Consider the following 20777-nt stretch of genomic DNA (forward strand, 5'->3'; position numbering starts at 1 on the left):
AACTAGTCTTTAAGTGACTGGGGACTATTGATGCAGTAGAAAGGAGCCCCTGGAATCATGGTTAAAGTTGCCCTCCCCCCCAATCTGAAATGGTGCCTCTGCCTCCACTTTGGGGGTACTGGGACCCTCCCTCCCCCCAGCCATGGGGTCTGCAGAGAGGAACCAGCCAGAGGGTTCCCTGGGAGGCAGGGAGCACCCAAAGCTAGGACCTTTTTTGGCCCTCTAGCCAGTCTAGCCCGAGGTGCAAACGATCTGGGCCTAGTGCTGGTTGGTTGCTGGGCCCCATCCCTCCCCCACCCCCTGGCATGGCAGTGTCTTCACCTCAGCTGCAATCTCCCCCAGCCCCTAGGCCTCGCCCCCTCTCCCCTCTGCCCTTTAGCTGAGCCCCTCCTAGGTGACTCCCCGCCCAATCGCAGCCCTGCCAGGCTCTGTGCCACCATCACGCTATGGCTCTGCTGGTCTGTCCTGCCCCGGGCCTGGCTGGGTGTCCTGGAGCCACAGGGTCTGGTCCATGCCCAGCCTCTTACTGGTCCTCCAGGTGTGACCCCATTATTGGGTCAGGCCTCAAAGCCTGACACGGTTCCACAGGGCCAGGCCTGTGGTCTCCACAACACTGAGCCTGGGCCATCAGCACCAGTATCCTGCGTCTCCCCAGGGCCTCAGGTGGCATGGCCAGGCCAGTTCGGGAAACAGGTCCATATTCAGAGCTGGTGCCAAGCTCTGCAGCAAACCATGCACACCCCAGTCCCAGAGCTCCCCCTCTGGCCCAGATCAGCAGCTGCCATTGGCACAGACAGGAATTGGAGGCTGCCAGCCTGCCCTCCCCATCCTGCTCCGTCCCCTCCCCACAGGGTCAGTGTGGCCAGGGGAGGGGCTGGGCTAATGCTATGAGGAGGGTTTTGGAGAGACTCAGCTGAGAGCCCGTCACTGGGGATCCTGTGTGAGCATCTGTCATCGGATAACGGCACCCCCTCCTCCTGCCCATGGAAACCCTAGTAAGTCTCCCCCGCCACCTCATAAATCATAGACTCATAAAAGATTAGGGTTGGAAGAGACCTCAGGAGGTCATCTAGTCCAACCCCCTGCTCAAAGCAGGACCAACCTCAACTAAATCATCCCAGCCAGGGCTTTGTCAAGCCAGGCCTTAAAAATCTCTTAGGAAGGAGATTCCACCACCTCCCTAGGTAACCTATTCCGGTGCTTCACCACCCTCCTAGTGAAATAGTTTTTCCTAATTTCCAACCCAGACCTCCCCCACTGCAACTTGAGCCCATCTGCCACCACTGAGAACAGCCAAGCTCCATCCTCTTTGGAACCCCCCTTCAGGTAGTTGAAGGCTGCTATCAAATCCCCCGTCTTCTCTTCTGCAGGCTAAATAAGCCCAGTGCCCTCAGCCTCTCCTCATAAGTGATTTGCCCCAGTCCCCTACTTTCATTGCCCTCCACTAGATTCTCTCCAATTTGTCCACATCCTTTCTGTAGTGGGGGCCCAAAACTGGACGCAGTACTCCAGATGTGGCCTCACCAGTGCTGAACAGAGGGGAATAATCACTTCCCTCGATCTGCTGGCAATGCTCCTACTCATACAGCCCAATATGCCGTTAGCCTTCTTGGCAACAAGGGCACACTGCTGACTCATATCCAACTTCTTGTCCATTGTAATCTCCAGGTCCTTTTCTACAGAACTGCTGCTTAGCCAGTCGGACCCCAGCCTGTGGCAATGCCTGGGATTCTTCCATCCTAAGTGCAGGACTCCGCACTTGTCCTTGTTGAACCTCATCAGATTTCTTTTGGCCCAATCTTCCAATTTGCCTAGGACACTCTGGACCCTATCCCTACCCTCCAGCATATCTACCTTTCCCCCCAGCTTAGTGTCAGACGCGAACTTTCTGAGGGTGCAAGGAATCCCATCATCCAGATCATTAACTAAGATCTTGAACAAAACTGGCCCCAGGACCGACCCCTTGATATCAACTGCCTACTAGACACTGACCTGTTGATCACTACCCATGGAACCCGACTATCTAACCAGCTTTCTATCCACCTTACAGTCCATTCATCCAATCCATACTTCTTTAGCTTGCTGGCAAGTATACTGTGGAAGACCGTATCAAAAGCTTTGCTAAAGTCAAGATATATCACATCCACCACTTTCCCCATATCCACAGAGCCAGTTATCTCATCATAGAAGGCAATCAGATGGGTCAGACATGACTTGCCCTTGGTGAATCCATGTTGACTGTTCCTGATCACCTTCCTCTCCTCCAAGTGCTTCAAAATGGATTCCTTGAGGACCTGCTCCATAATTTTTCTGGGGACTGAGGTGAGGATTTTCCTTCTTCCCCTTTTAAAAGATGGGCACTATATTTGCCTTTTTCTAATCATCCGGGACCTCCCCCAATCGCCACGAGTTTTCAAAGATAATGGCCAATGGCTCTGCAATCACATTAGCCAACTCCCTCAGCACCCTCGGATGCATTGCATCCGGCCCCATGGACTTGTGTATGCCCAGCTTTTCTAAATAGTCCTTAACCTGTTCTTTCACCACTGAGGGCTGCTCACCTCCTCCCCGTACTGTGCTGCCCAGTGCAGCAGTCTGGGAGCTGACCTTGCCTGTGAAGAGAGAGGCAAAAAAAGCATTGAGTACTTCAGCTTTTTCCACATCATGTCACTAGGTTGCCTCCCTCATTCGGTAAGGGTCCCACACTTTCCCTGACCTTTTTCTTGTTGCTAACATACCTGTAGAAACCCTTCTTGTTACCCTTTACATCCCTTGCTAGCTGCAACTCCAGCTGTGCTTTGGCCTTCCTGATTACATCCCTGCATGCTTGAGCAATATTTTTATATTCCTCCCTAGTCATCTGTCCAAGTTTCTACTTCTTGTAAGCTTCCTTTTTGTGTTTAAGCTCACCGAAGATTTCTCTGTTAAGCCAAGCTGGTCGCCTGCCATATTTGCTATTCTTTCTGCACATCAGGATGGTTTGTTCTTGCACCCTCAATAAGGATTCTTTGAAATACAGCCAGCGTTCCTGGACTCCTTGCCCCCCCATGTTATTCTCCCAGGGGATCCTGCCCATCAGTTCCCTGAGGGAATCAAAGTCTGCTTTTCTGTAGTCCAGGGTCCGTATTTTGCTACTCTCCTTTCTTCCTTTTGTGAGGATCCTAAACTCGACCATCTCATGGTCACTGCTGCCCAGGTTGCCACCCAATTCTCCTTCGCCTACCAATTCTTCCCTGTTTGTGAGCAGCAGGTCAAGAGGAATGAGGTGCATCATCTGGGGGCATTTTGGGGCAGGAGTGAGGTGCATTGTTGGGGAGCGGGTTGCAGTCATGGAATGAGGCGTATCGTACAGGTGGGGGGCTGTGAGTCAGGAGTGAGGTGCATCATTGTGGTGGGGGCCTGCAGGTCAGGAGTGAGATGCATCATCACGATGGGGGACTGCAAGTTGGGAGTGAGGTGCATTGTTCGAGTGGGGGGGCTGCGGGTCAGGAGTGAAGGGCATTGGCAGGGGAACTGCGAATTGGGAATGAAGTGCATTGTTTGTTGGGGATGCTGGTCAGGAGTTGGGGATGCTGTGAGTCAGGAACGATACGCATCAATGGAGTGAGGGGCTGCGGGTCAGGAGTGAGGCGCATCGTCTGCTGAGGCTGCGGGTCAGGAGTGATGTGTATGGTATTCTATGATGGTGTCCAGTACCAGGTGACTTGGTCACATGCCCTATCCCTGGCAAATAAAGGCCACAAGGGGCCCACCCCAGAGGTGGCTCCATTTCAGTGCTGGGAGAAGCAACATGTCATGGAGCTCATTAGTCATGGGGATTTGAGACACTTCCAGTGAACGTGGTGATGGGAAAGTGAGGGGTTAATACAGTAGCATGGAGATTGTCACCCACTCTGGGGAGTGCCTGAGGCAGCAAAAACCCAGGGCTTATCTTCACTGCTACATTACATCAGTGCAGTCATAGGCAATGGGTATAATAGGCCAGGGGATGCTAAGACTCCCTGCGGCATAGCCACCGATCTGCTGCTGCCTTTGAGCGAGCAGACACCTGGGCTGTGGTGGCCCAGCCTGTGCTCTGTCCCCAAGGCCCCCTCCCGCTTTTCCTCCGGTGGTCCCCCAAGCGCTCCACCTCTTCCCGTCCCTGCTCCGCCCCTCCCGCGAGGCCCCCCATGCTGCCATTCACCCAGTCTCTCCCCTCCTCCACTCTCCTCTCCTGTGACCCCCCCACTTACCACAACGCTCGCTGAGTCCCGACTTCCTCCTCTGCTCCACCCTCAACCCCCTGGCCTCCTCCCCCGAGCAGCGGGGTCTTGAGGGTGGGGGGGGACGGACTCAGCGAGAGGTGGGCAGGGGGGCCTTGGGGACAGGGGTGGAGGAGAGGAGGGACTCGGCGAGTGGCAGCAGAGGGGACATGGGGAAGGAGGTGTAACACCAACAGACCCTGGTCGTCGGGCAGGGGGGATCGAACCTGGGGCCTCTGGAGCTTAGTGCATGAGCCTCTACCGCATGAGCTAAAAGCCAACTGGTTGTTAGCTAAGGCTATAGAGCAAACTCATTTCATCTCTCTCTCTACGTGGTCTTTGTGCCACTAGATGGCACAGAACACCACACCCAGGAGGTGTGGGGGTTACAGAGAGTGGTGGGTGTCTCGGGACTCGGTGGGGTCTCAGGGAAGGAGGCGAGGATGGACTCGGTGGGTGGGCAGGGGGGCCTTGGGAGAGAAGGCTGAGCGGGAGCGGGGCCTGGGGTGGAGCGGAGGTTGAGCATGGGCAGGGCCTCAGGGGAGAAGGCCACATGGGGGTGGGGCAGGGCCTTGGGGCCACCATCTGGGCACCGGTGGAGCTTCTGGCACTTGGGCCAGCCTCCAAATGCTGGAGCCACATGCCACCCATGGATGCAGCTGCATCGATGTAGCGCATCTGGTGAAAACATGTGATGTCAGCCGCAGACGCTCTCGCTGACATCGCACAGTGTAGACAGCCCTGAAAGTTGATGTGACTTATGTCACTGTGGGGGGAGGGGGAGGTTCAAACTCTGACAGCTGATATCAGTGTTCAGTCGTTACAGACAGAAGGGTGGATATCTAAAGAATTTTGGATCAATTTTCATAAATTAGAAAAGAAAGTGGAAAAATCTGAGGGATTTAATACTTTGAGTCAATAATAGGTAAAGAATTAAAATTTGAGTGAATTTCTGATAATTATTTCATAAATAGAAAGAAATGGGGCAACATTTGGAAAGATTTTCTATCAATATTCAAGAATTTGAGAAAAGGGAAAATTCTGAGATTTTATGTTAATATTTTATAACAGAGACGGAGAAAATCTCAGGACACTTAAATAAGGAATAGAGAGGCAGAGAGAAAGCAGGGAAAAATTTTAGGACAGTTTATAACAATCCTTGAGACATGGGGAGAAAATAGGATACAAATAAAATATTTGATCATATGAGAGAAAAACACCATGCTGTGAAGGGATTTGATCTCAATATTAAATACGTGGGAAAGTTAGAAGGGATTGTACATGAACATTCAATAAACAAGCAGACAGTGATAGTTTCTCACCACCACTGCCATTCACATGGGCAGCGGGCAGCCCTTTGGGGAGCTGCTTTCAGAGGGGGGTATGGAAGAAGCAGACTCCCTTGCAGCAGGGAGGGCGCAGCAGCAGAGGTGGACAGGTAACCTGCAGCACATGGGAGCTGTGTTGGGCAGATCGGGGGGGACAGCAACTCAGAATGGGTAACCTTGGGCTGGGCAGTCTCCCTTCCTCCTTACCCATCCTGTTCCCAGGGGCTGTGAGCTCTGAAAGACTCTTTCCTGCCCATCCCCAGCCCTTTCTCCAAGGTCTCTCTCAATTAGCTGGTGTCTCCGACTCAGGGGCTGCTGATGGCAGAGCCCGTAGCGGGGCGGGGGGTGGCAGAGCCCGTGGCGGGGGCGGGGGGTGGCAGAGCCCGTGGCGGGGTCCAGCTGGAGAAAATCCCCACCTCAGCTGAGCACAGGAAGAACTTTAACGAAGATTTCTCCTCAGCACAGACCAGGCTGGGAAAGCAGCAGCTGCTCAGCCAGGGCTCCCCAGTCACACTGGAGGTAGCAGCATCTTGTGTTTCACAGAGCACCTACAGCCAGGAGCTGCCCAGTGTCTCGTTCTTTGTGCTTCCTTCCTGCCAGCCCCTCCTGTCTCCTTCAATTCCAACCTGGCCTGCAGCCTGCCACACACACTGGGACAGGGACTTTCTCCAGAGGGAACTAGCCCCCATCTCTGCTCTTCCTCCTGCATCTGTGAGTCCCAGAGCTGCTGCGTTACACACTCTCTCTCTCACACACACACACACGGCTTTCGCTCCTGTTAGCCCTTGTAGGAGCCAATCCAGCTACAGGAGAGTGAATGCCCTGGGAACAGGAAAGTGACCAGGGCTATCTCTACACTGCAATGTAAACTCAGGCTCAATGCAAACCCCACTAGCTTCCACACTGCAATTGTGCTAACCCTGGGCTTGAACCCAGGGTCCCAGGACCCTTAAGGGTTGGAGGTCTGAGCCCTATTGCTTTGCAGTGTAGACATGACCTTGGCTTGATTCAGGTCTTGGGAGTCTGCCGGATGTATCCCAGAGGTCATTGGGACAACTTCCTTAGTCCTCTCTATGCCAGCAATCTGCAATGCACTCTACTGCAAACGGAAGCCCCCCTTCCGAATGGCAGCAAGTCAGCGTTAACCCATTGTCTTCTGAGCACCGCTCTGCAAGCACACGGTGAGAAATCCTCCAGGGTTTGCAATGGAGACTGATCCATTCAAGCCTTTTGTAAAGCGAGCTGCTTCCTGGTCACTTGAGCACAGCCAGATTTTGGTGAATCTGTGGTGTGAGGCCAGTAAAACTGTGGATTTCAGCAAAAGCACCAGGAATGACCACCTGTACCAGCAAATCTCTAAAAAGCTGGCCGCTCTGCAGATTTTCCGGACAAGTGATCAGTGCAGGGAGCGAATTAAGAGGCTAAAGAGAGAATACAGGAAGACCAGGGATAAGAATCGCTTCTCGGGCAACTCACCAATGACATGCCCATTTTATGATGACTTTGACCGGGTCCTGAGCACTGTGCCCAGCACAGAGCCAACCGTGCTTCATGATGACCTGGTGAGCCCGGACGGTGCCCTGCTGGCCCCCGAATCCAGCCTGGGGTCTGATTGCAGGCGGCAGCCGGCTCCCAGCCAGGATCATGAAGTGACATTTTTAATGCAACCAGTTCCAGAGCAGGCTGTGGATCAGGATCAAGAGCAAATTCTCAGTCCCTACTCAGAAGAGCTGTTTGATCCTCCTGCCTCTAAAGAACAGCCCTCTGCCAAGTCTGCTGAGAACCCGGTGGAGCCAGAAGCAGCCCTAGAACCCGCCGGTAAGTGTATGATTCCAATTAAAAGTGGATTATTACAGTAATGGGAGCGATTTCTGCTTTAAGAAGCAATGCAAAACCAGTAAGCTACCCCTGGCTACCAGCGTTTGGCTAGTAATGGCGGGTTGTATCACAGTCCCTAGGCGCCCCCACTTCCCCTGTCCCAGCGTGGAGTTCGCAGGGTGACTTGGAATTTCAAACTTCCGTACACAGCTGTAATGGTTATTTTAAGTATTAAGACACAGTGATTTGCTATGGTCATTCTTGTTTTCCTTTCAGTAATTAGAAATTTGCCACTCTACAATCACTCCTAGGTCTATGCAGCTGCCTGTAAACAGTGAACTGGTGTGTGTATTTTGGAAACAGTATTCTATATGTCCAAATCTAGTCCATTTCAGTTAGAGATAATCCATGCAAGGGTGGAGTAAAGTTGCAGATTTCAGAAAATGTTGCATACAGTAATAACGGGATAAGCCATGTGTGAGCTAACACAGCATCATGTTAATTCCCTCATGGATTCTGACCCAAGCCTAGCTGCTGATAGCTGCAAACTTCTCCTGAAGCAGGAACTCTAGATAGATTGCATGGAAGAGCAAATTTTCCAGGCCCCCTCCAGTCACTATACATTTGAATACTTCTGCTGCTTACACTGTGGGTTTCCCTCCAGTAGCTTGGAATAACCTCTCTCTCTGTCACTAGGGCACCACAAGGACAGTTATGCCTTCTGAAATAGGAAAAAGATCTGAAATGACAGAAAAAGCCTTTTGCAGCCAGGGTGCTATACACCCCTCCCCCATATGACAATAAGTTACGAGGTTTTTATGAAGCAGAGTAAAGGTTTTAATTTTAAACTTACCATTGCTTTTGCACATCTGTCACTGTGATTAACAAGGCTGTGTCAAGAAACAGCATGTGGACTGAAGCGTCCCCTTCACAATATGTGTAGGTTCACTTCAGAACTGTTACGTTTTATGTCCTTGGGATTCCTCAGTTACTGATCTTGTCTCCTCCGCTGAGCTAGTTTAGACGCTAACCCTCTCTTTCTTGTCCTGTTTCAGGACCTTCAGGCTACACGGCCTGCTGTTCTTCAGGAACTCCATCCCTGACCCAGCGTACCCTCGCGGACCGTTCCAAAAGAAAGCGTTTCCGTGATGAAGTTATGCTCCATGTTCTTCAGAGGGTAGAGCAGCAGGTGCAGTACCAGGAGCAGAGGGATGAAAGACTGGAACAACGGCGTGCTGAGAGGCAGGTGGAGAGGCTGAGGCTCGCCATCCAGCTGGAGGCAAGCGTTTCAGCCAGGGAGCAGGCACTTGCAAAGCAGTTCCTGGAACAGGAACGGCAGCTAAGGGAGGAGGACAGAGCCCAACAGAGAGAACTGGTCCAGCAACTCCTGTCTATAATGGCTGCAAGAGCACAGGCCCCTGCTGCCTCTCCCACACCACGGCATGATGCCTCAGCAACGTACCCTCAGCCCAGCAGTAGGTGGGGACTTTCTCTGGCTGGAACCAGCCCCCTAGGACAGCTCCCGGCTCTGCTGACTTCAACCCCTGAGCCGGGGACACCAGGTGATGGAGAGAAACCTCAGTGAAAGTGCTGGGGACTGGACAGGCACGAATGCTCCTGGAATGTCACATCTCACGGCCTCGGAATCTGCTCCCTTGTTGCTAATGCTCCTGCGGGAGTCACTGGAGCTCTGTTAACAACAGTGACACTGTTGCTCTCAGCTCTTGCCAGGATCTGCCCCAGGAGCAAAACTGGGATTGTGGGGGGGAGCAAGGAGACCTGTCTCCAGTGGGTTTTCCCCTTTGTGTTCGGGGATAGAGATGTGAGAAAGGGAAGAGAGACAAAATAAAAGAGATTAAAGGGAGAGGGGAGAGAGACAGCGTGAAGTGTAGATTTAACTATCTCTGTGTAGCCAGGAAATTACAGCGAGATGAGAAGAGAACATAGAATAGAATCGCAGGGACAAGGGAGGATGAAATCACCTCAGAATTGACGATTTCCCAAATACTCCCAAATACTGATAAAATTTTCTTCAATTCTCCCCCATTTCTCTCTAATTATTGAATATGGAGGTAAAATCCATGTAGATTTCCCCCCACACACTTTTTTTCCCCTCAAATTACTGACCCCTTTTCTATTCTCAGATTTTGCCCCATTTTCTCTCTAATTCTCCACTATCAATTTCAGATCTCCTCAGATTTTGGATATTTCCCTGCCTATTTTCTCTGCAGTAGATTGTCCTTGTTTAGGCAGGAAATTGTTGTCCTGAGTCATTCCCCAGATAGGAAGGGGGTTAGATGGGGAGGGGGTTAGAGGGTGCTGCTTGGGAGAGCCTTGTGCCCTGGCTGCCTGTGGGGTGGGATGGGATGGGGTGGCCATTCTCTGCAAGCCGTCGGGCATGGAAGATGCAGAGGAGGAGAAGGGAGGAACTAGAGTCCCCAGTGGAGACTGCCCACCCAGACTCAGGTTACCCAGTCCCAGATACTGCCCCCCACAACTGCCTGATGCAGCTCTCACCAGTTGCCTGCCCATCACCCTCCGGCTCCGTATTCCCCTGCCTTGTCCTCTTAAAGCAGCTTTTCAAAGGACTCCCTGCTCATCATGTGAATTGGGCAGGGGGGTTGTTTGGTTACAAACAGCCATATGAAATCCTTTCAAGTGTTCCCACTTTTCTCTCTCATTATTGAATATGGATGTAAAATGCCCTCAGATTTTACTGTTTCTCTCTATTATCAAATATTTAGTTTTTGACCCACAAAATTCTTCCTCCCAATTCTGATATAAAACTCCCCAAGACTGATATAAAATACCCTAAGTCTTGCCCCATTTTCTCTCTAGTTATCTATTACTAATTTAATATCCCCTGCGATATTTCCATCTCTCTCTCATTATAAAATGTTAACATTAAAATCTCCTCAGATTTTGCCCTTTCCTCAAATTCTTGAATATTGCAAGGATTGCATATCAAATGTTGGGGGTTTTTCTCTCTTTTGATGAAATACTGATAAGAAATTCATTCAATTTTTGCTTCTATTCCTATTATGAACTATTAACATACAATTAACATACCCGGCTCCAGCACTGTTTGAGGCCGGCTCTCTCCCTCAGCCCCGCCTTCTGCCTCCGCCCCCCCCCCCCCCCCGTGCATCCCCCAGGCCATTTAAAACAGCCCAGGGTCCCCACTCACCACTGGCAGCGCAGCAGAGCTGAGTGGCTTCCTGCCTGCTCACTCCACGTGGGCAGGGGGGGATCTGTTTCCCACCCCAAGTGCCCTGCCTTCCAATGGGAAGCTGCAGGGGGAGTGCCTGGGGGTAGCAGCACGTGGGGACCCCCGGCCTGCCCTGCCTAGGAGCCCTTGGTGAGCGCTGCACCCCCTCCCAGAGCCTGCACCCCCACCCTCTGGCCCCAAACTCCCTCCCAGAGCCTGCACCCCCAAACTCCCTCCCAGAGCCTGCACCCCTCACCCCCTCCTGCACACCCACCCCCTGCCCTAGCCTGGAGCCTGCACCCAAACTCCATCCCAGAGCCTGCACCCCCACCCCCTTCCCACACGCCCCCTCCTGCCCCCAATTTCCTGCCGGAGCCTGTACCCCAGCCCTCTGCACTCCCTCCCAGAGCCTGCAACCCTTGCCCCAGCCCAGAGACTACACCCAAATGCCATCCCACAGCCTGCATCCCAGACCCCCTCCCACACCCAAGCTCCCTCCCAGAGCCCAACCTCTCACTCATCCTGCACCCCAATCCCCTGCCCCAGCCCAGGGCCTGCAGCCCGGACCTCCTCCCCCCTCCCCGACCCTTAGGCAGGTGGGGGGGCAGAGTTTGGGGGGCGGCAGGCTCTGGCCGTTCTGGGCACCACCAAAATTTCTACAAACCTGCTGCCCCTGCCCATTCATACTTCTGGCCTTCACAGCACCCTCTGGCAATGTGTTCCATCGGTTGACTGTGTGCTTTGTGAAGATGTACTGCTGTATGTTGTTTTAAACCTGCTGTCTATTAATTTCGTTAGGTTCCCCTGGTTCTTATGTTATGTGAAGGAGTATATAACACTTCCTTATTCACTTTCTCCACACCATTCATAATTTTATAGACCTTTGTCATCTCTTTTCTAAGATGAACCGTCCCTGTCTTTTTATTCTCTCCTCATACAGAAGCTTGTTCCATCCCCTGAATCATTTTTCTTGTCTTTCTCTGTACTTTTCCAATTCTAATATTTCTTTTTTTGAGATGGAGTGACCAGAAGTACACACAGTATTCAAGATGCGGACATACCGTGGATTTATATAGTGCCATTATGGTATTTACTGTCTTATCTATCCCTTTCCTAAAGGGAAAACCTACTTGCATTTCCTAATGATTCCTAACATTCTGTTTGCTTTTTTGACTGCTGCTGCACACTGAATGGAGGTTTTCAGAGAACTATCCACAAGGACTCCACAATCTCTTTCTTGAGTGGTAACAGCTAATTTAGACCCCATCATTTTACATGTATAGTTGGAATTATGTTTTCCAATATGCCTTACTTTGAATTTATCAACATTGAATTTCATCTGCCATTGTGTTGCCCATTCATCCACTTTTGTGAGATACTTGTGTCTCTTCACAGTCAACATCTTGAGTAATTTTGTGTCATCTGCAAACTTTGCCACCTCACTCTTTACCCCTTTTTCCAGATCACTTATTAATCTGTTGAACAGCACAGGACCCAGTACATATCATTGGAGGACCCCACTATTTACCTTACTCCACTTTGAAAACTGAACATTTATTCCTACCTTTCCTTCTCCCCCTCCCCCACATCTTTTAACCAATTACTGATCCGGGAGAGGACCTTCCTGCTTGTCCCAGAACAGCCTACTTTGCTTAAGGCCCTTTCGTGAGGGACCCTGTCAAAGGCTTTCTGAAAGTCCAAGTATACTAGATGCACTGGATCACCCCATCCACACGTTTGTTGACGCCCTCAATTCTAGTAGATTGGTGAGGCATGATTTCGCTTTACAAAAAGCCATGTTGACTCTTTCCTAACATATTCTTCTATTTGTCTGATAATTCTGTTCTTTACTATAGTTTCAACCAATTTGTTTGGTAGTAAAGTAAGGTTTAGTGGCCTGTAATTCCCAGGATCCTTTCTGGAGCCTTTTTTTAAAAATCAGCATTACATTAGCAATCCTCCACTCATCTGGTACAATGAAAAGGAGTACTTGTGGCACCTTAGAGACTGAATGCATCCGATGAAGTGAGCTGTAGCTCACGAAAGCTTATGCTCAAATAAATTGGTTAGTCTCTAAGGTGCCACAAGTACGCCTTTTCTTTTTGCGAAGACATACTAACACGGCTGTTACTCTGAAACATACCACAGTTAGTGGTTTTGAAATTTCATTTGAGTTCCTTCAAAACTCTAGATTGAATATAATCTGGGCCTGGTGATTTATTACTGTTTAATTTATCAATTTCTTCCAAAACCTCCTATTGACACCTCAGTCTGGGGCAGTTCCTCAGATTTGCCACCTAAAAAGAATGTCTCAGGTGTGAAAATCTCCCTCACATTCTCTGCAGTAAAGTCCTATGCAAATAATTCATTTAACTTCTTGTCTTTCTTGAGTGCTCCTGTAGCACCTTGATAGTCCAGTGGCCACACTGACTAGCCACTTCCTGCTTCTGATGTACTTTAAAAACAATTGCTCTTAGTTTGTGTGTCTTTTGCTAATTGTTCTTCAGATTTGTTTTTGGCCTCCCTGCCTAATTATACTTCCTGTGACTTGCCACAGTTAATGTTTCGTTCTGTTTTTTTCCCCATGGGATTTGATTTTTGTAAGAGACAGCCATGTTTGGAGATGGGATGTTGGATGGGAGGCCCAAGCCTCTGAGGTGGCACTGAGCACTCTCTCTCTCAAGTGCTTGGCTGGCTAGTTCTTGTTCACCTGCTCAGGCTCTGAGTGGATAGGGTCAGGAAGGAATTTCCCCCAGGACAGACAGGCAGTGACCCTGGGGGTTTCACCTTCCTCTCCAGTGTTGGGTGCTGGTCAGTCACTAGGATTGTCTTTGTGTATCTCATTGAATCATCTCCCTGCCATTGTAGAGGGCTCAGACATCGGTGGTCCTCACTCTCTCCTAGTCTCTCCCTGTGGAACATAATAGTTGATTTTCCCATGGGCTGATATGGTGGGGTCTAATTTCAGTCTCTGGGTTAGTGTGATGACGCTGCATGGTGCTGGTAATCTGTGATATACAGGGGGTCAGACCAGATGATCTGCTGATCCCTTCTGGCCTTAAACACAATCCTAACCAGAAGTATCCCCAAACTTTATGACAAATGGTCTCCATGAGGGTTTGCTTTCCCCGGGGCTGAGATGCAGCCGCCTCTGGGGTGGATCAGTGGCTGCTGTTAGCCAGTGACGGCATGGAAATTTCACACCCGCCATTCTCTGGTTAAAAAAGCATCACTCAGTGCTCCCTGTGTGAGTGGCCAGCAGGTGGTGAGCTAATGTTCTCTCCTTTTAGCAAATACTGATAGGAAATCACTTTCACAGTTCAGGGCAACTGCACATGTATCTCCACTGCATGGTCCACCAAGGGCACCCACTTTTAGGCTTCTGGCTCCTGGCCAGCACCTCTCTAATGCAGTGTCCAGTGTTTCTCTTCCTCCTGTCCAGAGTGTTTCCTGGCTGCACAGCTCCCTGCCTACATTGTGATATCCCAGCAAGCCACGCTGCGTAAACAGGCCAGAGTCTGCACTTTGCATTGTCTCCAGAGGCTATCAGCAGTGTAAAAACAATAAAAACCCTACATGCATGCTCATAAGCTTACCAGAAATCAGCCCCCAGCTCCAGCAGGGGCTCTAAAAGGAGCCAGGCCCTCAAACTCCACTCAGCTTTTTTTCTGTTGTTACAAGTTCATAACAGTCTTAACTAGAACCAGAACAACCATAAATAGTTCAGCCTTGCCTCTATACAGATTTGGCCTTTGATGTTGGCCTCAGATAACAGGTGGCCAGCAGACAAAGGCCCACTCCTCAGGGCATAGCTTCAGAAGGCCTGGAATTTGCATAAACTGGGGTGGGGGATTTGCATTCAAGATATTTCCCAGGAAATCCAGTTCCCACATCTTGTCCCAAAAGACCATTCTTGTCGGTCACCTTGTTCAATATAGTCCTTTGGTCTACCTGGCCCACAATAATACAAAATCTCTGCATTTTCTACAATGGTCTCCAAAGATATTTACTTCATTCCGTAACACTTACCAAGGAAATTGCCAGATCTGTCACAATCACCCCAACTTTTGCTGCACTGGCCCCTTCAGTACTGCAGGAACTTCACATTTTGGAGGGAAAACTATTGCCCTGAGGCCTTATCCCAGATGTGACCTGTTGAAACAGATTCTGTCCTCATCTCTCCAAAGCCATGTTTCTTGTTTCACTGAAACTAGTGTTAATCCAGTCACTGGAGGGAAGGACAAGGAGTGACTCCAGAGTAACATAGGCATCAGCATATGGTTAGTATTTGATTCAGAGACTTCGTTCCTGGGGAGGGTTTAAAAATGTCTGCATGGGTTTAGTGCTGGTGAGAGGGGCCAGGTCTGCTCTGCAATGAGGAGACCAGGCGTTTCCTCTGCATGGCAGAGTCGAGAACAGCTCTGCCGGGAAAGAGCCTGTGGGGAATCAGGAGGTAAATTAAAATAAAGCCTTTTCTGCAATCTGCCCACTTGCCCTTTTTGTCCTGGCAGGCTGCAGAAGAACATCCCTGTTTCGCTCCTGCTCATCCCCTCTCCCCCGGCGACAGGGCAGGGAAATGGCTGCCGTGGAGCCAGTTCAGGTAGGGATGCTGGTGGGCTCCTGTGTGAGAGAGGAGACGGGATCTGCTGGGCAGTTCGGCCTGGAGGTGGAGGAGGTGGAGAAAGGGAGGGGCTGGGTTGTAGGAACAGGCCCAGGAGGTTTGGGGGCAGGGGGGGCTGGAACTAGGGGGTGCGGGCTTGAAGTGGTTTCCATCGTATACAGGGTTTACAGTTTGGTGCAATGGCTCTCAGCCTCCCCCACTATAACAATTGTTCCAGCACCTCTGTTTGGGGGTATAAAAGCCCTGAACTGTGGAACAGGAAACAACCCCCTGGACTGCACTGGGAAAACTCCCCAGCCTCTAAGTACTGGAGTGTGAATCTACTAACCAGGGGCTGCTGTGAGATATGAAGGGGACCCCCCCACCCAGTGAGGTGTAGGGGAGATAACCCATCCCCTCACATCCAGCTGATGGCAATGGGAAGGGTGTTGGGATTCCTACCAGGGAGCTGTCCCTGCACCATGCTAGCAGCTCTGTTTCCTGTATCTGCCTCATAGGCAGCGACTTCGTGGGTGCTCCGGGACTGGCGCACCCACAGGGAAAAAACTAGTGGGTGCTCAGCACCCACCAGCAGCCCCTGTGATCAGCTCCTCCCCCCCTCCCAGCACCTCCCACGCCCCCAAGGATCAGCTGGTCAGTGGCGTACAGGAGGCGCTGGCAGGGAGGAGCTGGGGCAGGAAGAGGCAGAGCAAGGGCAGGGCATGCTCTGGGGAGGGGGTGGAACGGGGCGGGGTGAAGCAGGCCCAGGAAGGGGCAGGGTGGGAAGAGGCGAGGTGGGGGTGGGGCCAGGGCCTGGAGTAAAGCAGGGATCGAGCCCCCTGGGGGAAATTAGAAAGTTGGCTCCTCTGATCTGCCTCTGGTGATGAATGCAAAGACCCCCACCCCCTCTTTCTTCTGGGAGTGGGGAGAGGTCTCCCCCCCCCCGCCAAGTCTCCTGTCTGCTGTGAGTGGGGTAGGGCTGGCCCTTTTCTCCTGTGATGGGGGGCAAGCACTGAGTAGGGGGCTCTTGCTCTTTCAGCAGCTGGTGACCTTTGAGGAGGTGGCTGTGTATTTCACCAGGGAAGAGTGGGCTCTGCTGGACCCCACTCAGAGAGCCCTCTACAGAGACGTCATGCAGGAGAACTATGAGAATGTGACCTCATTGGGTAAGGATTCCTGACCCCTCGGTTCTTAGAAGGAGAAATGAAGAGTTAAGGTTCACACCACCCACACAGGGCCACTCCAGCTCTGCCCTGTTTTAGCAACGTCCCCACGTACCAATGACACATACAAAAGCACTCTGCCCTCCACGCCACAGAGCACTCTGGGAGCAGAGCACAGGAGCAGCATGGCACAAAGTCTCACACCTTCTCTTTGCAAAGGTCAAACTTGGGTTCAGGTCTGGTGTAGCGAATGGAAGTTTCCTGCCCTGAACCGGCAAGCCCAATCCACACAAACCAGCTCAGACTTGCAAACTATTGTCACTCCTTCACCTTTGCGTGTACACCACCACGCTGCTGTCAATCCCTGTGGCAAGGACACACCCTTGTGCACCTTTACTGACACAACCGACAATAACCAGCACTTACGTGAGGCATACCTGTTCCCTCAGGGTCGACATACACCGGTCTTTTATCCCAGTCACAACTCTGCCAAGCTGCTCCACTAATCCCTCCACCATTTAATTACAGTTGCCACTGACACAGTGCACACAGCTGGAGGGCATGCGGAGAAATGCTGGCATTCCGATAGCTCTTATAGATTTACAGATTCCAAGGCCAGGAGGGACTGTTAGGCTATAGAACTTCATCCAGTTATTGTTGGGTTGATGTCAGGGCTAGGTCATGGACAACCAGATCCAGTGGTCAGAGCTGGGGTCCACAGTCAGGAGTCAAGAGCCAGCTGGGTCAGGATCTGGGGAGATCAGAGGCAGGAGACAAACCAGAGTTCAGAACCACAAGTTGGTAACCAGAGTCAGTCGAAGTCAGGATACCAGGGGGTCAAAGGCAGGCGACAAATCAGAAAGAACCACAGCTCAGATGCCAGGAGCCAAACCAGGTCAGGGCCCCCAGAAGTCAAGCCAAAGGATTGGCCATGAGAGCCACAAGGTACACAATCCAGAGTAGGGTGGATCCCAGTTATTCAGACAGCTTCCTGTTCCCGTTGCTGGTTTAAGTAGGGTCAGCAGCCCAATTGGCAGCTCTGGGACTCTGCCAATTGGCTGTCAGGAGCAAAGCCTCAGATTGGGTCTCGGCTTCCGGGATCCTGGTCAGCAGTTAGCTGCCAAGTGGAAGGTTGAAGCGTGGCTGCTCCCGTGGCCCTGGCTTCAAGGCCCATGGTTCTGACAATTGATCTGAATACCTTGTGCTTGACTAAATTATCTTCCAGGAAGACATCCAGTCTTGGCGTGAAGACTTCCAGAGGTGGAGAATCTGCCCCTTCCCTTTGCATTGCCTTTACTGACCTATTCCAAGTTGCTATTGCCAGCTCCCGGCTCAGGGGGTGGGGCCGAGCCAGAATTTGCATGTGGATTTGAGAGCACTTTAAAATACGGCTGTTAACCCAGAAATTCTGGTATCCGTGCGAAACCTCCAAGGCAAATTCATGCAGAATGCAAGAAAACCTCATCACATGCACTGTCTGAAAGCTGTCCCAAGTTGGGCTCAGGCTAAAATGCATGGGGGTAGCTCAGGTTCAATGGCCACAGCGTGTCCTCTTCAGTCAATGAATGGCTTTGAGAGCTGATTGCTGGAAACTCTTTGGGGGTTAACAGAGCCTTAGATTTGCTGGACGTGTGCATTTCGGTCTGTTGAACTCATCAGTTTGGCTCATCATCACCTGAAGTTCCAATCTCTGCAGTTTTTAGCTTCCCCAAAGAGGCAGTGGGTGTGATGGATGCCAAGCGACTGAGATCCATCAAGGAGACGATTAGAACCACTGTGGCTATTAGCCAGGATGGGCAGAGATGGTGTCCCTAGCCTCTGTTTGCCAGAAGCTGGGAATGGGTGACAGGGGATGGATCACTTGATGATGACCTGTTCTGTTCATTCCCTCTGGGGCACCTGGCATTGGCCACTGTCAGAAGACAGGACACTAGGCTGGATGGACCTTTTGTCTGCCCCAATATGGCTGTTCTTATGTTCTAATGGAGAAAAGCAGGGGAAGGGCTCAACAGTGGTGCTGTTGGTGGGGAAGGATTGAGTTGGAGATCCGGGTTACCCGGGAATGAGGAACACTCATCCTCCTTGACCTGTCAGCAGCCTTTGATACGATGAACATACTCTTCTTCATGAAATCTTGCCTTCCCTTTTCCTCCCCTGATTCTCCTGCTACTTCTCTATTCTCTCCTTCAGCATGTCCTAAGGAGGATCCTCCACATCCCCACTCTGTCCTTGGTCCCCTTCTCTTCTTCCTCTGTAACTTATCTCTTGGGAATCTCATCCACAAACACAAATTCAGCTACCATCTCTAGGCAGATGACTCACAGGTCTACCTCTCTACTCCAGACCTGTCTCCTTCTGACCAAACTAAAATCTCAGACTGTCTCTCTAACATTTCCTTGTGGATGTCTGGCCACCAGCTCAAGCTAATTGGCTAAAAACAGACTCTTACTATTCCCCTGAGCCATCCCATCACCACCTTTCTCTGTCACTGCGGACAACACCACAGCCACTCAGGCCCACAAGCTGAGCAATATCTTCAGCATGGCCCTCTCTCTAGGTCAGGGGTCTCAAACATGCGGCCCGCGGAGTTCTTTGCTGCGGCCTGCCAAGCTCCCCGTGCACCCCCACTCCCCGGAGTTACTTCCTGTGGCCGCCAAACTCCCCTCACCCCCGCCCCCACCCCGAGTTATTTCCTGTGGCCGCTAAGCTCCCCGTCCCCTCCCGTGCGTGCGCTGCTCGCCACTCCTCTACATACCTCCAGGCAGTTCCTGCTGCCAAACAGCTGTTTGGCAGCTTAGCTGTTTCCAGGAGGGAGGAGCAGGAAGCCACGCGCACAGGGGAGGAGGGAGAGAAGAGGCAGGGATTTGGGGAAGGGGTTGGAATAGGGGCGGGGAGGGGGCGGAGTTGGGGTGGGGACTTTGGGGAAGGGGTTGGAGTGGGGGCAGGGCCTCATGGAAGGGGTGGAGTGTTAGTGATGCAGCCCTCAGGCCAATACATTAATCCTCATGTGACCCTCTTGGTCATTTGAGTTTGAGATCCCTGCTCTAGGTCCTGATGGTCAAGCTGTCTGGAGTGGCTTATGAGCATGAGTTGCTGGGTCAGGGCAGACTAGAAGCAGGGCACACGCCCCAAACTGGCTGTGAGTTCTATACTTAGATTTCACCAACCAAGTACAAATTCCTCAGGCGCTATGACAGTCCCCCTGAGTACTCTGGTCTATTTTGCCATCCAGGCAAGCTTGCCTTTGTTTGGTCCATTACAACAACAACAACAAAAAAATCACAATAATTTTCAGGTTACTCCCAGTCCCAAAGGACCAATCACTCATCCCAGATCAATGGCACTTTAGATCTGACACCAAGAACAAGTCTGGTAGCCAATCCTGTAATAAACTATTTACAAATGTATTAACTAAGAATAAGAAGTAACAAAGGTTAAAGCAGGAAAACATACACACAAATAAGTGACAGTCTTAAGTTCCAAAAGGTGATAGAAGCCACTAATGTGCAAGCTCTATATGTCCTTTAGGGCTAACCCAGTCTAAGCAGCTGCAGATCCCTTGCTTATGCTTAGAAATCTTCCCTCCCAAAGTCCAAGCAGCATAGAAATCCAGTATCTTTTTGTTAGGGATTTTTATACCCTTCTCCCCCGCAAATTCAAGCTGATGGGATGAGTTCACATGCATGTCTCCACTACATGCAGGGAGGGGAGGAATGCAATTACAAAATCTTTGTTCTTTGATGTTTCATAATGGCTCATTTGGTTTCATTGGGCCTTCTTGGTGGGCAGGACCAAACACCTTCTGTCAGAAGCCAGCATTTTACATTAATCAGTGCTTCTTCCCTGTTTGATGACTTAGTTACAGAGGATTACAGTGTAAATGCTTAATGTCACTCTAGAACCCAGGATACAGATGTTATAAGTGAGATTAATACATGCATCTTCCTACAAGTGTTGAATAAGTCTTAACACTAAACATTTTTATAACTCTAATACCTATTGTAACCTCACACACAGGTGAACCAGACTGGTTCCAGGGATGGGGTTGGCGGTGTTCAGCTGAGGCTTAGCAGCCTTGGCGGGAGCTGGCACCTGATCTGCCAGCATCACACTCACCTCCAGGTGATGTCAATCTCTTTCATTTGCTACAAATCGCCATTCAGAAGTGAAACGACAAAGCTACCTCCTTATCCTCACACATGATCTATGAGGAAAGGTTGAAAGAAATGGGCATATTTAGTGTATGGGAGACCTGATAACCGTCTTCAAATATGTCCCGGCCTATTATACAGAGGATGGTGACCCATATTTCGTTGTGCCCACCAGGATATCACATAAAGTAAGTGGCTTGATCTGTAGCAGGGGAGGTTTAGGTTGGATATTAGAAAAAGCTTTCTAACGTTAAGGATAGATATGCAC

At 50.9% G+C, this 20777-nt stretch overlaps 1 protein-coding gene across 6 annotated transcripts in view; it reads left to right on the top strand.

Moving 5' to 3' along the window:
• Positions 1 to 6650: 6650 nt before the first annotated feature.
• LOC140902050 (uncharacterized) overlaps positions 6651 to 20777 on the top strand; it is a 32323-nt gene continuing 18196 nt past the window's right edge. For 5 of the 6 annotated variants that reach the window (XR_012155990.2, XR_012155992.2, XR_012155993.2 and 2 more), the window contains exons 1-4: positions 6651 to 7387; positions 8443 to 8949; positions 15107 to 15195; positions 16235 to 16361. Coding sequence is in view for 1 of the 6 variants with exons in the window: in XM_073321672.1 (XP_073177773.1) it covers positions 6775 to 7387; positions 8443 to 8949; positions 15107 to 15195; positions 16235 to 16361 (1336 nt within the window). In the remaining 5 variants the exon portion in view is untranslated. The remainder of the gene's footprint in view (positions 7388 to 8442; positions 8950 to 15106; positions 15196 to 16234; positions 16362 to 20777) is intronic. The other variant, XR_012155991.2, reaches the window with a different exon arrangement.

Source organism: Lepidochelys kempii, chromosome 23 (assembly GCF_965140285.1).
Source record: "Lepidochelys kempii isolate rLepKem1 chromosome 23, rLepKem1.hap1, whole genome shotgun sequence".
Lineage (NCBI taxonomy): Eukaryota > Metazoa > Chordata > Testudines > Cheloniidae > Lepidochelys > Lepidochelys kempii.